Raw genomic sequence first — 17007 nt, 5'->3', positions numbered from 1 at the left:
GTGACCTAATGCCGGGAATCTGACGTCTGTCCGTCGCACCAACTGTTTAAAACGGCTTGTAAATAAGACAACCGTAGACTCCTCAGAAGCATGCTCGGATGGAGGAATGGAAAGATTGTTGAAATAAATGACCTTGACCCACTTTTAAGATCACAATGTAAAGCAATCTTAGATAACGAAGGCCGATTACGTATAGCAACTTTTAACTTCTGTACCTAATTGCGTACCGGCTGGTCTGGGCAATGGTAAATTATTAGTTTGTTTAGTTAAATGCACAGGCGCTTGCATAGACAATGTGATTTTAATTTTTTTTTTTTTATGAGAGTGGTATGTGTAATTTGTTAAGTACAAGGTTGGCAACTCCGCCACGAGCGAAACGACACACCACCACACTTCAATCGACTAAAAAACACATTTATTTAAACGAACACGGCGCATACTATATACTACCGCCATCTAGAAACATTTATCTTTAACCTACCGTGTCACTCAATACGAATTGTTACATCCAAAACACAATAATCCGTGAAAACATCGCCGAATTCCTCCAACAAAACACCATTTTTCAAACTGCTCCCTCAGCCTGTCCATTTACATACGTAGTTGAAAGGTCATGCGCTTATATAATCGTCTGTCGTCAGGTGCACTTTTTGGGGTCATCTCGGAATGCATTTTGTCCGGAAAACGTTGCGGCTCGTTAATAAGTTTCGTCTAATTTACGATTATTTGAAGAGTTTCGGCGAATGAGCGATGATTTATAATCATAAATTATTTATTATTTTGAATGTAAGAATACCGTGCACCGAATATGACAGTACACAGGAAAATCACACTTTCTATGCAAACGCCTGTGGTTAAATGCGTACCTGGCACATTTTTGTGGTACATATTTAACTACGTTTACTGTAAATACGGGTTTAAAAATAGAAGTGTTAATGTGGCCTGGCGAGATCTTGCGTGGCACATGATAATTCTTATGCAGAAAATTGTTTCCTGTGAGACATTAATCACGTGATTCCAACATAGGTGCTTAGTACGTTTATAAGTCCAAGACCGATTATAGACTAATATATAGAGAAAGGTCTGGAACTCCTCCGACCTGGAAAAAATGGTCAATTTCATTCAAAGTGTCGACAAATTTTACCAGAAAAGATTTGTCAATGGCGATAGTCTTAATCAAAAGTTAAGATAGTAACCTTTAACATGACACCAAGAAATCATACCAAAATAGTCCATTTCTTTTACGCGAAGCTTCGAAAATCTGAAAAGGGATGGATTTTCTTTAATCGGACACGATCGAGCACATTTTTTTCAAACGAAAATGTCTATTCGCTACACAGAAAACGTGACGGTCTACAATTACAGGGTTCGGTGTTAACCGATATAAGGTCAAAACAACTTATTTACTTGTCTAACGCTTCACCCTTTTTCTCCTTTCGTGCTCCCCATGGTTGTTTTCTGTATCGACAGGTATCGGTGTCAATTCGACGGCCATCTTGCCACTACCAATAGCCGACCAATGAAAACACGGTTTACAAAACTTGAATGACAAGTGACAAGATGGCCGCCGACTTGACACTGATACCTGTCTAATGACATCGCTAACGTAGTGTACGTTTATGATTTTAGGACCTACTGAGGTTGAAATTGACAAAAGTAGGATTATGATTTTAGAATCCACCGAAGTTGAAATGGACCAAAGTAGAATTATGATTTCTGGACCTACTGAGGTTGAAATGGACAAAAGTAGGATTCTGATTTTAGGATCTACTGAGGATGAAGTGGGCCAACATAGGGCTATGATTTTAGGATATACTGAGGTTGAAATGGACCAAAGCAGGATAATGATTTTAGGATCTACTGAGGATGAAATGATATAAACGTAGAATTATAATTTTAGTATCTACTAAGGATGAAATGGGCCAACGTAGGATTATGATTTTATGGATCTACTGAGGATGAAATGGGCCAACGTAGGATTATGAATTTAGGATCTACTTGGGAAGAAATGGGCCAACGTAGGATTATGATCTTATGGATCTACTGAGGATGAAATGGGCCAACGTAGGATTATGAATTTAGGATCTACTTAGGAAGAAATGGGCCAACGTAGGATTATGATCTTATGGATCTACTGAGGATGAAATGGGCCAACGTGGGATTATGAATTTAGGATCTACTTTGGAAGAAATGGGCCAACGTGGGATTATGAATTTAGGATCTACTGAGAATGAAATTTCCAACATCACCTGTATCTTCTGTAAGCACAGCTCTAGTTGGAATTTAAACTATTTCAAAGTTGAGAAAGGCTTTGCTACATTTTGACAAAATATGAAGTAATTCGACTATTGAGTGCATTATTAACTTTCGTGGTATTCTTACAAGGAAAGTTTCATTGGGATCATAAAACAGCAACATATTAACATAACAAAAATAGTAACATATTATCATGAAACAATGACATATAATAAAGCTGAAACATATTCGTCTTTTGCTTGTTTTTGTTTTTATCTAGGATTGTTGGTATTTCGGCTTCAGAAAGCATACTTCCAGATTAATTTTTGAGGTGATTGAGAGACGGAGTCTTTTTGTTATTGATATGAATTGCATATCGCCAAATAAAACACGAAGATAGGTTTTCTCTGTAAACTATACATATGTATTGTGTTTTGTAGTTCTGAACTGTTAATGAAAACGTTAGGAAATTAAAGGGCGTGAGTATTTCTATAGAGGCTATTGGGTAACCGCCTTCGACAGTCACGAGAGTATAACTCCGGAGTAAGTGTTGATTACGACATCAAATAAATATTAAACTGTTACATTAATTCAGTAGCTGTATATGATTTACCTGATCGTATTTCATCCGCACACTTCCTCAGCGAAAAACCCAAACAAACGATTGAAAAACAACAAAACAAAAAATCAAAAACAAAAAACAAACATCAGTTTTCATTTGCAAGTTGTACTGAGTTGTTACGCGGCTTGGCGTTGACATAACATATGACATTGAGAACCATACCTTTTCCGAATTCTGATTCCACAAATTCTATACACAATCCAATTTACACTCGTTCTGGGTACTAGGTTCATTTTAGTGATCACTAGAGTCTCTCTATCAGCTTTCGACACATTTTGGCTCTGTCAAGTTACACCTCTGCTATCACGCAAGTTTCATATAGTTCGCTCCTTAAGTAAAATACATTTATATATATTTCAATCTTTTACTTGTACCGCGTCATCTTGTACTGGGGGCTGGTGGAACGTGACCTTTCCGGGGGCAGGCTGGACATTTTTCAATTTGGATGTGGCAGGGATAGTCATTTCAATTGGACTCTTTGGACCTGGTTCCTCGCCGAGATTCACAGGAATGGCGTCATCACAATCGTCTTCGCATGAGCACCGACTCGTCAGGATACTGGGTAAGAGTAGGGCTGAGGCTAGTAAGACCCCTCCAGTACAGAAGAGAATCAGGCCGACCAGCTTACACAGGTCCAGCACTGCGTTGTAGGACATGGCTCGGTGATCCACCATCGCCACGTTTTCGCCGTGGATCAGTTTCCGTATGATGGGTTTCTGTGGTACGAAATAGCCTACCAGGATACCTATCATTCCGAACAGAAGAAGGTTGACCCCGCACCAGACACAAACTTTCAGCCATATCGGTGGACAGCGGCGACGACGTTTGGCCGACGGATTCAGTAACAGTCGGATGTCGTCATCCTCCTCGTAAATCTGTGGGTCCTTGTACACATGGTTGTCATAGAAATCGTGAAGATAGGATTTCACTCCGAAATAATCTGGACAAACATGTCTGCGTTTCGACTGACTTGAATCCGTGTACTGTTTGCTTGTTTTTTTACTTCCGGTTCCGCCGCCACTAGATTTCTTTAAAAGTTCATGCTTTTCCTCCGCATGACTTGCGGCTGAAGCGCTTGGGACTTCCTGGTTTTGTAGTTTTGTTTGTTCCGAAGTTTGAACGTTTTCGGACATGACACTCCTCTTAGGGAGCGTAGATACTCCACGTGCAGTCAGCACCACACGGCGCTAACTATGGAACCTGATATTCCATTACCTGAAACGAGAGAATGTAACATAGAGACTGTATGCTGTGTAGTAAAGTCACGAGGGAACTGAAATACCTAGCATGTCATCGCTTTTACGTCAATGTCGCCTGTTTGATGTATAGCGAATCCGTTTAATGCTAAGCTAATTGGCACGTGGGCATCACCCCTGCCTAGCCTATAACGCGAAAACACCTATCGATTTTGGACTACAGTGGGAAAGTGTCGGTTCCACGCCTACGCATCGACATGGTTTATCAAAACATTTCTCCCCTGTCTGCCCTTACAAACATATTTTTGCCAACCATTTCTATGGATTTTACCACGAACAAAATTGTAACACAAATGATGTTAACGAGCGTGAAAGTATTATCAGTTCTCGCGAGGGTACATCCATGTGATCGACAGGTTATCGAGTGTAAAAGTCTTGACGTCAGTCGTTATTTATCATTGGGAGTGGCCGTGTCTCTATTGTTAGCGGGTCGAACTTTGTCTCTGGTGGACTCATGGCTTACCATGTTTAAGATGATTTTAGAAGAAACCTAGTTTTAGGGTTGTTTTTGATAATTAAGGGATGGAGTACGCGGCAATGACGGCTATATGTTCGACCCCTTTATCTTGTTTATCCCATAGTTTACAAATGAAGGACACTGACAATTACCTTACATCATATAGTCGCTATTTTTTCCCTATCAAATAACCCGACAATACCATAACTGTTGTTCGTAGCCAGCTCATTAAAGACGCTGTTTATCTTCTCTGACATGTCCCTCTTTAGGGTACCGTACATGTTATAGGAATTTAATTAGAATATCTGACAAGATGTCCTTCCCACGGCCACCGTGTTCTGAATTGATTATATATGATTTGTTTCTGTACTAATGAGCCTAGAGCTCTGGGAAATAAATGTTGATTGCAATTGTAGGTTTGGAAATTTCAACAAGATCTGACAAAATTTACAATTTCAAGGCTTGTTTCTCCACTCCCGTCATACATACACTTAGTTATACGTGATCGAACTGAATATCTTTGTTGAAACAGACCAATCTTAAAGAATTATTTAACCATTGTTTTGATCGACAACAATTTTTATAATGTTTCATTAATGCGTTTATTTTTTTACTACTTATTAAATTTCAAAGGCAAAGCGATGGAACAGATGGACTAATCTACCCGCTAACAGGGACCGGATTCTGTTGATGCCCGCACGGCCCTCCATAGGCCAAGTTCTGGACATATATACATCCCTGTCTCTAACTTCGATTTAAATGGAATAGAACACGCAATATTATTGTATGATAATATCTGACGTTAAACTATGATATTTGTTTTCCAATTATCGATATTTGTGATCGATGGAGTACACACATGTATGATATCCATAAACCATTGTGACATTTCGACAGCACAGATTTAGATGAAAAGCTCATTGGTTTACCCTTTAACACAAGATAGGGGCTCTCCTCTAGAGACATAGACACTATATTATATTGTATGGATGATTTCACGAACCGATTTAATTTGTATATATATGACATTCCGTGGTTTCCCTACAACGTGCGTGGGCAGTTTACGGCTGTTAAACATAAATGCTTTGGAAGTATTTGTCATGGAAATCAATTCCATCAGGAGAGTAGTTATATAAACCATACACACTGATGTTAATATAGAGTGACGAGAAACAAATGTTTACTTACAGGAGAAGGTAAAATGTTGATTCCTCTTAAGATCCGCTCTATCTTGTGTCGGCCATGTTGGATGAGCAGATTCAGTGTAACTGACGGGAACTGCAGATCGATATTCCTGGGAGGTCAGGTTCGATATCACAGCTCCGTCGTGGACAGCCTTTGGTGTTTATTCTGAGAGCTATGTCAGAGCAAAAGGCAGGCGTGTTTCAAATGTGGCGTGAAATCCGATAAGTTTAGAAAGACTGGTTCGTCTCCAATGTACCATGATTATAGCGAAAGTTTAGATTTACACGAATCCGGTTATATGTTATGCCTAGATTGAACAGGAAACATACAGGAATCGAATCTGGGGCTCTGGTGTGATATCTATCACTAGTACTTACAGTGTATATTAGTTTGAATGATGGTTTCACAACAAAAATAAATGTATAACAATATACAACGTTTTTTCACAAACATATATATTCATGTGCGAGATATGTTTTTAGTTTCCTGGCCTAATATCTTTAACTGTCACATGTTCATTGATCAAGTCTTCATCCCATGATAACTGACCCTTTCCAATCATATCGATCCAACGAGAACAGATAGATTTCCGAAGCCGATTGATTTTCTTGACTAAAACAAGAGATTCCATCCTGAACACAAAGGGACCCACACAACATCAAAGTTTGTTTACAGTCGATCATGTAAGCATGTGTTTCACTGAAGTCTGACAGTGCTGTGGGGTCAAGGAAGGAAGTTTTAGTGTTGGGCCATATAGTTCCATAGCTTGGCTCGCGGTAAACTAATGGATTGCCTTCGATTGAGAATTTAAAGATTCACCACGATGTTTTTTTTTCTGGAGCTAGTATCAATGGTGTTTGTTTTACAATTATGTTGACAATGATTTGAGCAGCCCCGCCCTCTCTCCTCCCTTCTCGTGTCAGAACCAGAAACAATCGATTTATACTGATTGTTACGTATGTAATCATGTGGAGTTCGAACTGTTGTTAAGCAAGCTGCTTTTCCGGGCATCGACACGAGCCAATGAGGGTGACGTCTCTGTTCATGTCAACAATGATCGGGTTGCAATGGTACTGCCATCTAAGCACAACGTTTGATCGACAGTCGACTTTGGAGGTCTGTTTCTATAGATACGGGAGGCGTCCACCTTCGCGACCAAACACATTATTTTCAATATTTTCGCCCCCGGTTCCTAGCTGTAGATAGTTAACAGCAGAAAGATAATTTTGTCGCTGGATGATTCCCTCAGTGAATCGACAATTCTCGTATGATTACCCCCAAGGTAAACATTGCATACTAACACCCCATAAATCGGTGATGGTATGGGATCGCGAGCTGGTACGGTTGGTTTCTGATGTTTGCACATGCGTCGTACCTCTTGGTGGTATTTTCGAAGTTTTACTACTACATTTCAGGATGTCTGTTTCAAAGGAATCGAAAATGTCCAGAATTGGTGTTAAAACGATAATGTCTATTAAATACCAGGAATAATCAAGATAATCTGCCACCAATGACACATACAAGAATATTGACATTAAAAGCACCAAGCATGCAAATCTACCAACAAGTGTATGTAACGACATGTAGAATTTTTCACATCAGGTTGTCGCCTGTCTATTATCCCCACGTAACGATTAAACAATGGGATATAGAGGATAGGTTACTACGTAACCAAATGATGTCCTCGCTCTTCCGACTTCATTAATGATCCAATTTAGTTCTCCTGGGGTCAATCATGAAGTCACTGCTAGTGTTAGTCTGATACTATAAATAGATGTTCGACTTCCTCACTCCACCAACTTCATCAAGTATGTCTAATTGCCCTTAAGCTTCATAAAAGTAATCACATATGATCTTCTTAATGTATCTACTGGGATCCAAATCGAGGTCACTCTTATCAAAAATAGATTTCCATCTTCTCCCTCTACCAACTCCGTTAATTATCAGATATCTGTAGTTGTATTTTTTAAAGGGCTACAACTATTACCTCTTATTATGATATTTATGGTGTTTTCCTAAGGGACATTGTGATAAGACAATTCTCACCATTTTTTGTTACACACTGGTCCATGTTGAATACAAGGGGATTCGTATCGCTGAAGACAACTTGTTTATGATTAAAATGAGACCAGGCTCAATCATGTGACTTTTCAAATAAGTGCTTCTCCTTACGATCAATGACCTAATTATCCAAATGACCTCATATATTTGCTTTAACATAATTACATATACTAAGTAACCATAAAACGGTATATGCGGTACAAGTAAAATAAAATGTAAAAACCGAACTTAATTCTGTAATATTTCCCCACCAAAGCCTTCAGCTCCAAATCGCCCATATTTTCGTAAATGAATGCTCCACCTTTCATGTTAAAATAGAGGAGGTGTTACGTCAGCTCTACTTATCCCAGTATACCAATGGAAGCCATTCTGAAGTTTGTTGGGTTGACGTTCGGTAAGTTCGAATTGTTTTATGGTCGATATACAATAGAATACATAATGGACGCAGGCCTCTTTTTAAGCGTTTAACTGTTTTTGTATGGTATTTATGATCTATTTGAATGCCTGAGCTTTGCAAGCAAGCAACATAATATGCGTTAGCTTTTTGGCAAACAAAATAGTACTAAGTAGTTAGACTTAATTATCCTGGATATTGTAGTTCCGGTTTGTGTTGTATTACTACGCTGATAAGTGTAGCGCGTGATGGATGGCATTTAAACGTACATCGATGCCAGAGCTCTCAAACAGACTATATATAGTGACAAAGCCAGACAAATGTAAATTTATCTATATAAATAATTACACATAAAATAAAATAAAATTACTGTTCACCTCTGGAAATAGATTTGAAGCTAGCAAAATGGCCAAATATTCCAGTGGTAACTTTATTATCATGAAAATTGCTCATAATTTTGTAACTTTTGTCCTAATTATCCCCTCTTTGTTGCCTATATGTGAGTGTTGGAATCTTCAGCTTCTTCAAACGGTCGCTATATGGTAGATCTTTGGAGACCAGAAATTAGCTTTGTCACCCTTCTTTTTACTCTCTCGATTGATTCAATATCTTTCACCTTATATGCGTTCCATGCACCTGCGGCTTATTCCAAATGTGGGCGAACCTACGCCTTGGATAGTTGTATAAAGACTGTTTTATCTCAGTATACCTCGGTCTTTCATCTCCAGTTACCTATTTACTTCAATTAATGGTATATGAAAACGTCCGTGAATTATTTCTACAAATTATCCTCATCGCCTGTCTAGGCCTTGTCCCGTTTAATTCTCTCCGGATCTTTTCTCACTGAACAGGGTACTTATTACAACATATGTATTCAATTATCAATACAAAATCGCCGCTATGACCGAGAGGACTTTCAAACTTTGTCTTTTATCATTTCAGTCTCGTTTGTTACTATCGGAATCGGAATACTCGATTCACAACCCACGCTCATTCTTGTGAAGTTCCTCTCATCACTTCTTGCTGATTGTGAATTCTAATCAAATTTTGGAAGGTAGAAATCCCTCGTTATTAGTATATGAGTGTTTTCTTTTATCAACATTGCTGTTAATTTAAAAGCTTATACAGTTCTTCGATAAATTCGGGCTTATAGATACAACCCATTGATGGACAGTGTCATTATCATTTGATTAAATCTTAACACTATATGCTTTCTTTCAATGATGTACCCATACCAATTCATGTACTGTTACACTCTGATGTGTTCATATCCATCTGTACAGAATTCCCTTTGTTTGTTGAGAATCTATCATTTTTAGATTAGATTTCTGTTACTCTGACCATGTATTTCTTTCAATGGTAATTATATAGTATATTTCGTATTATTTGGGGTATTATTCATTTGTGGTTTTTCTTTTGGCGTCTTCCTTGAGCGATTTTTCATTCTCTCGTTCAGTGTTTTTTTAAGTCATTACTAATCCCGACCTCCTTGTATATTCTTCTTTTCGAAGTTCTTTCATGTTCTTGAAACGAATCTTTTAGCTCCTGAGGATGAAAACAAAACCAAAATAGCTAGGTCTGCAAGACTTTCATGATCCTCCGGTTTAGTCCTTTGTTATTTCCCCAGTCGGATTATTTTTGATATTATGCCTGCTTAGATTTTAACTTTAAAAGACCTTGCTATATCGCGGTATAAGTTTTACACGTGCCCTTTTACAGGCCTAGCTGTCTGCTCCGTTCTGCTCCTCAAATCCATAAACAACTATGTTGTTCTTCCTCTTCACTAACTTATAACCTCTAGAGTAGCTGTGTTTGACCTTTTTATGTAGTCTGGAACACTGTAACAATATACATGGCCTATGCATATCAGCCTTGACGGACCTACTTCACTTCACAGAAGAATATGATTTATTTTCAAAGGTTACAATATATATTCCAAATTATTTGATTGACAAATTTTTTCCTTGGACAAGCAATGTTAGCTGTAAAAGTGCTAAGAATAACTAGCAATATTGACATTAAATTGCCTGTTTATATCAATAACGCTTCCAATTTTCCGTCACAATATCATAATCATCACTTTTATCTTAGATTGCCGTCAATTCAAATTATTATTTCAGATTCCTATTGAAGATATAACCTCAGAAAACGTTTCTTGGCGCCCACCATTACATGCTCTTTATTCATTCTATGTAAAACTGATCTTTTCTCTACTTTTACCTCTTCCCTCTCCTTTCTCCTTCATAATTTGAGGTACCTTCATATGGATCGAAGAAAGATATAAGAATCGTCTTTCTTTTTTTGTCTATCGGCCATTTTGTTTTCCTGATCAAGCTCATAGGCACAACTAGGGATAAAGAGTATTTCTCCAATACTTCTCATGAAATAGTGATAACTATCTTTAACTGTCAAAATCAAAGTGACTGTCGGCCATTTTGTCTTATCAATCAAACTCAAAATTAAATGGGCCAAACTAGGGACCAAAGGGAACCTGCATTGGAAGTTTGAGACATATCCCTCTCGAAATAGCGATCACCATTATTGTTTACGGACGAATGGACCATTAACCACGGACCACGGACGCATGTCGATTTGGAAAGCCCACTATCAGATAATGGGCTAAAAAGTTGACTAGGTAGTTAAACTCCGTTTACATTGCTCCAATCTACGCGAGAGAGAGTTGTGTTTTCAACTATATGATGACATTATATGAAGACGGTACCATCTCCTCCACAACATTATGTCTGTAAACATTGATGGCTCCATTGTCCTCCAGTGGATTGGAACAGCTTCCTCCTCTATAGATTAATATGTCTGTAAACATTGATGGCTCCATTGTCCTTAGGTGGTACAGCCTACCACATGTCCCCCGGGATAATTGTGTTGATTTTCTTTCATTCCAACGATCCAAGTGCCAGTGTCGTTACCGCAGATTCACTAATTTGCTTATATAAATTATCAGACTACTGCACGTGAGCCACACGCTTTCAGAGTAAGGTTCACGTATACATGTGATGTTGATGTCGGATTACGTCGCGTTGTAGGTGTTATTAGTAGGTATATAGTTACACTCGTACTGTATCAAACCGTCATCGTTCTGATCAATGTCTGCTGCCAGGTATTCCTGAAACCAGACATCTTACATACCAAATGCCGAAATAGCATTATCATAAAGGTCAACATCAAATACAGAAATTACAAATATTCCCTATCAGTGCGAGCGATTCATGTCCTCTGGGCCTCTTGGTTTCCCTTTAGACTTATTGTTAAGATTTTACTCTGATCTCCTATATTAGTGGAAAAGGTTTGGGATAAATACAACTATCTTAAATGTTGTATACAGTCCTATGAGTATCACGAATTTGATGCGAAACAAGCACATTTTATTTTACATTACCGGTATGTTTTTGTAAAGGTAAAGTCGGGACCAAACCGAACTAGTACCGCCGCTCTCTACACCAACATTACTCTCATTTTACCTACAACAGTTGTTGATTGATATAAATAGCGGGACAATAGCATATTAAAACAGTACTCAGAGTATCAAACAACTTCAGTGTACATGTAGTAGGTTTAGATTCTATAGATACAGGCGAAGGGACATAACCACTGAAGCTTTCGAAAAAGAAAGGCATCAGAATTGTCATGAAAATGTACAGCTGAAGTGTAAAAAACAGTATCTATGGAAACATCAGGAAGAGTTGTACGGACAAAATTCTATCTATCCGTTGACTTAAATTACGATATGAATTGATATTGAACGAAAATAGAGATTTGAACAGATTTTCAGTGCTCAAACCAAGTTCTTTGCTTGACAACACCTTAAACAATTCAATTTTTTGTTAGATGCACTTAAGTATTTTTTTCGGTGACGTACCCTTTTCTCAAATACAAAATTTAAATTTGGAGGTTGTCATTGATTTAAATTTGCTGCTTCAAGGAAATGAAAATCAGCCGGAAGATGTTAACTCAAACATTTTAAGAAGTGTGCAAAATTATATAAAATCCAGCCAAAGGTTTAGCTACTGTGAAACATAGGTTTTTTATTGTTATTTTTAGTTCAATAATTTGTATAAAAATGATATTCATTGTGATCATATCATGGTATTTCTCAATTTATACAGTATAGGAGGAGACTTTTGTAATGTTCTAATAACTTGTGTCTAATCCTTTATGTTTTTGAAGCAAATAAAATATGTTGACTGAAATGATATATCTGTATCCAAACAATGAAAACCAGGTAGACAAAATGAAGATACATGGAATAGCTTTCACAAAAATCACTTTTTTCATTAGCAGCCTTGATACAGCGACAACTAAATGAAAACTACGGCATTAAGTTTTTCTTAACCTCCTAATTTTAATGATTAATTTTATAAAATATCACAGTCAGTATTCACTTAAATCGACTTCAGGTACATGTAAATAATAACCCATTCGAATGATTGAGTAAATATGATTTATTGTACATCTTAAAAGATATATTTTTATGTATACAATCTTATAGATATCATATAAACCCTTTAGACACATTACAATTAGAACATCTAGTTCGATATAATTCATAAGTATGATTGTATCTCAAACATAAAACTGCTCGATGAAGAACAAAAGTCATCGCGGGTTATCTCCCCTTAGACCGTGTAATGGAGCCAGGTACGGCGTACTGTCTCTCTTTTCCTGCTCTGTGGAATTTTGGAAATTAAACACATCCGGGTTGAGTATAGGATCAAGTTGAACTAGGCACTACACCTGAGGAGTTGTAGGCACTCACCATGTTCCGAGTGTTTTCATCATTCACACTAAGAGGGGGAAAACTACAGGTATGGGTGAGTAATAATTCATCGATTCTCATTTCAATTATATCGAACATTCTTCAATTGGAGGGTAAAACTGAAAATGATCCCTACCAGTCACATTGTACTCCACGTCCATCCACAGGCGGGCCGTTAACACCTACCAGGCTACCTGTGTTGTAAAGTCAGTAACACTATTGATTGCTAGATTTCATACCGTGTTCTTATCTGACGGGAGATTTTGTTTCTGTGTCATGACACTTTTTTTATCTACCCATTAGAATTTAGATGGACAATTGTGAACTTTGGGAGTTGTTTAACAAGGAAAGAAGTGGGAAATATAGTCCTGATACTAGTCCTGTTTTAATAAATAAATGGTCAGATATATCTATTTATTAGCACAATGTATCATATACACTATGTGTTGGTGATCCGAAGATATAGATTTGAATTTCCTGTCGTAGTTGTACCGAGAGAAATATATATAATATATGTACAATTCGTATCCATGTATGTAAATACACTGCGATCCAGGTATTCATATATCATCTTATAGACGACTTCCACAATGATCATGTCAGGGTATCGGGCCGACCATCAATGCGCCATTGAAACGTTCTTTTTTCAGAACGCCGATGTGGCGCAGCGGTATAGGCTGCGGATATTTCTGGCTAGGCGATTGGGTGCCGTACATCGTGAGTTCGAGGCTCGGTCAGGGCACCAGTCAAAAAGTTGTCTTCCTTCGTCATTTGTGTTTCTAAGCTATATATATATATATATATATTATGTCATCATAAAACTGATAATTGACAAAAGAAGACGTTACATTTTGCACTAGCGCTTTCACTCTATTAGATCTTCAGGTGCATAGTAACAGTCAATTATCAGTTTTATATATATTTTACTTGCATGTCGTCAACTTAAACATTTTCTAAATATATATATATATATACCCCAACATCCTAGCTGCAAAAGTTGGGTCATTGTATACACCTGTATTATTTAACTGTCTTGTTGTTATAACATTTTAATGTTCCTTTATCGATTCATCGTGTAATTGGTCTTTACTATACGTAATCATGTAAACGAGGTTCAATTGTTTGTCCCTCAGATTAATGATCGTGTTGTCACATGACTCGCAGGGACACAACATTACGCGTCCTCATCACCGCCATATTCTCATTAGTGTAGATACGGAGAAACAGGTTACGTAGCCGATCGATCTCATATTTCTGTTACCTTACAGCTATTATTTAACTATCCATTTCACAGAATACATGTGCTCTAAAGTCTCTGCGACTAGCCAGCGGGTTTTCTGTCAACCGACTTGACCACTTCGTCATCACAGTCAAGGATGTAGAGAAAACTTGTGATTTCTACTCCCGAGTTCTGGGTATGGAGGTGTCGACCTTCAAGGTAAGTTTTTGTGAATATGGAGACGTCGTCCGTCAAGGTTAGTAGTTGTGGGTATGGAGGTGTCGACCTTCAATGTTAGTAGTAGTGTGTATAGAGGTGTCGACCTTCAAGGTTAGTAGTTGTGGGGTATGGAAGTGACGACCTTCAAGGTTAGTAGTTGTGGGTATGGAAGTGACGACCTTCAAGGTTAGTAGTTGTGAGTATAGAGGTGTCGACCTTCAAGGTTAGTAGTTGTGGGTATGGAGGTGTCGACCTTCAAGGTTAGTAGTTGTGGGTATGGAGGTGTCGACCTTCAAGGTTAGTAGGTGTGGGTATAGAGGTGTCGACCTTCAATGTTAGTAGTTTTGGGGTATAGAGGTATCGACCTTCAAGGTTAGTAGTTGTGGGTATGGAGGTGTCGACCTTCAATGTTAGTAGTTTTGGGGTATGGAGGTGTCGACCTTCAAGGTTAGTAGTTTTGGGGTTTTGATGTGTCGAGACATTTGTTCCTGGGCGAGACTGATTGTTATACCCATGCCCACCTATATCTCTGGAGATGTTGACTTCAAATCATGGATATAGTCTTCCATAACGAATTATTTATTCCACATGAAGTCAGTATTGGTGACTCACATAGACATAGATACATTCTTCATTAACACACAGTGTTTTATATTTCAGGGTGGGAGGAAAGCTTTGAATTTCGGTCAACAGAAGATTAATATTCACGAACATAAGAAAGAGTTCGAACCGAAGGCCCACGTCCCAACCCCCGGGTCATCAGATGTCTGCTTCATTACACAGGAAACGTTGGACAGCGTCATACAGCACCTCAAGGTCAGTCACCTTAGATCCGTCTGTGTGTCATTTGATACTTTATCCAATCAAGCATAAACACTACATTTGTATTTCTAAGCGTTTGTTCGTCGAAGACAACAAAGTTTGCCCAAACCGAAGCTTCTAAACTAACGTTTTCTCTTAGGAAACCCTACGCGGTGTTCTTTACACAAATCTTACATTAACTTCATTCACAACCAAGAATTATAGTTCTCCAATCATACTCACTTTACACTTACAATCCATCTGAGCTTTCGTTCGTTATATCTACACTACTCGCAATATATCTACCTGGAGTTGTCGTTCCTTATAATCATACCACAAAAACATGTTAGGTCACGTTATTTTCTACAAGTCGTTTGGACTTTTGTCAAGAACCAGGTGCTTCTTAAATGATAACGATATATATATACGGGTTTGCGATGGCGATTGTTTAAGGTGTCCCGTCACTTGATCACTAGTCCTCCACGTCTGGGTTGCAAGTTCAAAACCCACGTTGGGCAATTGCCTGGTACTGACCGTAGGCTGGTGGTTTTTCAGCGGGTACTCCGACTTTCCCTCACATCCAAAACCTTGCACGTCTTTAAATGACACTGGTTGTTAATAGGACGTTAAACAAAAATAAACCAATAAACCTGTCATGTAGCTGTTTTATCGTTTCTTTCTTTCAAGAACTGTTGGGAAATCAAGTGTCAAGTGCTATCGATCACCTGTTGTTTACAGCCCCTTTCGAAACATTAATGTATCATTGAGTAATTGTTAATAGCTAAATTTCACGATGTGACCTTTCCTTTACAGAATTGTGAAGTACCTGTATTGGAGGGACCAGTAGACAGAACCGGAGCTGTCGGTCCTATCCGGTCGGTATATTTCAGAGATCCGGATAACAATCTCATAGAAGTGTCCAACTATCTGAAGGAGTCCTGACCCTCGTCTCCAGCTGTAACCTTTCAGATCAGCCAGTTGTTACATTGGACTAAGTCACTGTACATAAAACATACGTTATACCGAGTCACAACGACTGTCTACACGCGCTCATAACATTAGGAATGCACATTGCTGTTGCTGAAAATGTTTCGTAACTAAGTTCTCTAAGCCTAATAGTTACTTTTGTGAAAACACAAGTGAAGGAAATGGCACGAACCAATTCTATCTATTGTTTCACGACAGTACAGTAAACAAAGCACAGGAAGTTGATTTTTAGGCATAATAAGATTGAAGGAAATCCGATGTGTTTTCGTTGATATTTCGTACCTTTTGAAAGAACGTTGTATAATTGTTAATTAAATACTTTTTTGTATAATACAAGCTTAGGTTGAGTGTTTTTATAAGTATATATTCTTGTCTTTTCCATTACTTTCCGACATTGATATTTGTTGAGAATAGGTCTAATGTTCCTGCTCTCGGAATATAAATCTCGAAAAAATCAATGTAACTGTCGAACATTGTATGGTTTTTCCTTATCACAACTTCTTTATAGCACCTTGGTTATATGCATTTTTACATGGAAATACTTAACTTATTTTAATGCAATTGGATCAAAAAGAAAGAAAGAAAAAAAGGAATTGTGTGAAAATGTAAAACGAGAATTAGACCATGTGTTCCTGTTGAGTAAGCGTCTTCTGCTTCATTGACGACACCCGCCATACAAATCTAGGTCACGACGACACTTCATGCAAATCTAGGTCACGACGACACCCGCCATACAAATCTAGGTCACGACGACACCCGCCATACAAATCTAGGTCACGACGACACCCGCCATACAA

At 38.1% G+C, this 17007-nt stretch overlaps 2 protein-coding genes across 3 annotated transcripts; one reads left to right on the top strand and one right to left on the bottom strand.

Annotated features, from left to right (window-relative positions):
• Positions 1–2946: 2946 nt before the first annotated feature.
• LOC117325263 (neurensin-1-like) lies at positions 2947–6087 on the bottom strand. Its single transcript, XM_033881375.1, has 2 exons — positions 5759–6087; positions 2947–4072 (listed from the first exon to the last, which is right to left on the bottom strand). The coding sequence occupies exon 2, from the start codon at positions 3988–3990 to the stop codon at positions 3214–3216; it is 777 nt and encodes a 258-aa protein (XP_033737266.1). The 5' UTR covers positions 3991–4072; positions 5759–6087; the 3' UTR covers positions 2947–3213.
• A 6764-nt stretch (positions 6088–12851) lies between these two features.
• On the top strand, positions 12852–16546 carry LOC117325262 (glyoxalase domain-containing protein 5-like). 2 transcript variants are annotated; one of them, XM_033881373.1, is made up of 4 exons: positions 12852–13039; positions 14279–14422; positions 15083–15238; positions 16037–16546. In XM_033881373.1, the coding sequence occupies exons 1-4, from the start codon at positions 12986–12988 to the stop codon at positions 16163–16165; spliced, it is 483 nt and encodes a 160-aa protein (XP_033737264.1). In that variant the 5' UTR covers positions 12852–12985; the 3' UTR covers positions 16166–16546. The 2 variants fall into 2 exon arrangements, with proteins under 2 accessions (XP_033737264.1, XP_033737265.1); XM_033881374.1 differs by having other exon boundaries at positions 12863–13033.
• The last annotated feature ends 461 nt before the right edge of the window (positions 16547–17007 follow it).

The sequence above is a fragment of the Pecten maximus genome, chromosome 4 (assembly GCF_902652985.1).
Source record: "Pecten maximus chromosome 4, xPecMax1.1, whole genome shotgun sequence".
NCBI classification, from domain to species: Eukaryota; Metazoa; Mollusca; class Bivalvia; order Pectinida; family Pectinidae; genus Pecten; species Pecten maximus.
The sequence above is the reverse complement of the archived record's forward strand: the minus strand, read 5'-3'. Positions and strand labels throughout refer to the sequence as shown.

What these genes read in the sequence shown, in the direction of transcription:
- LOC117325263 (XM_033881375.1), bottom strand. Translation starts at nt 3,990, where the DNA reads ATGTCCGAAAACGTTCAAACTTCGGAACAAACAAAACTACAAAACCAG.
- LOC117325262 (XM_033881373.1), top strand. Translation starts at nt 12,986, where the DNA reads ATGTTCCGAGTGTTTTCATCATTCACACTAAGAGGGGGAAAACTACAG. An exon ending in TGGAGGTGTCGACCTTCAAG is followed by an intron (nt 14,423 to 15,082) that starts GTAAGTTTTTGT and finishes TTTATATTTCAG; the next exon opens with GGTGGGAGGAAAGCTTTGAA. An exon ending in GCGTCATACAGCACCTCAAG is followed by an intron (nt 15,239 to 16,036) that starts GTCAGTCACCTT and finishes TTTCCTTTACAG; the next exon opens with AATTGTGAAGTACCTGTATT.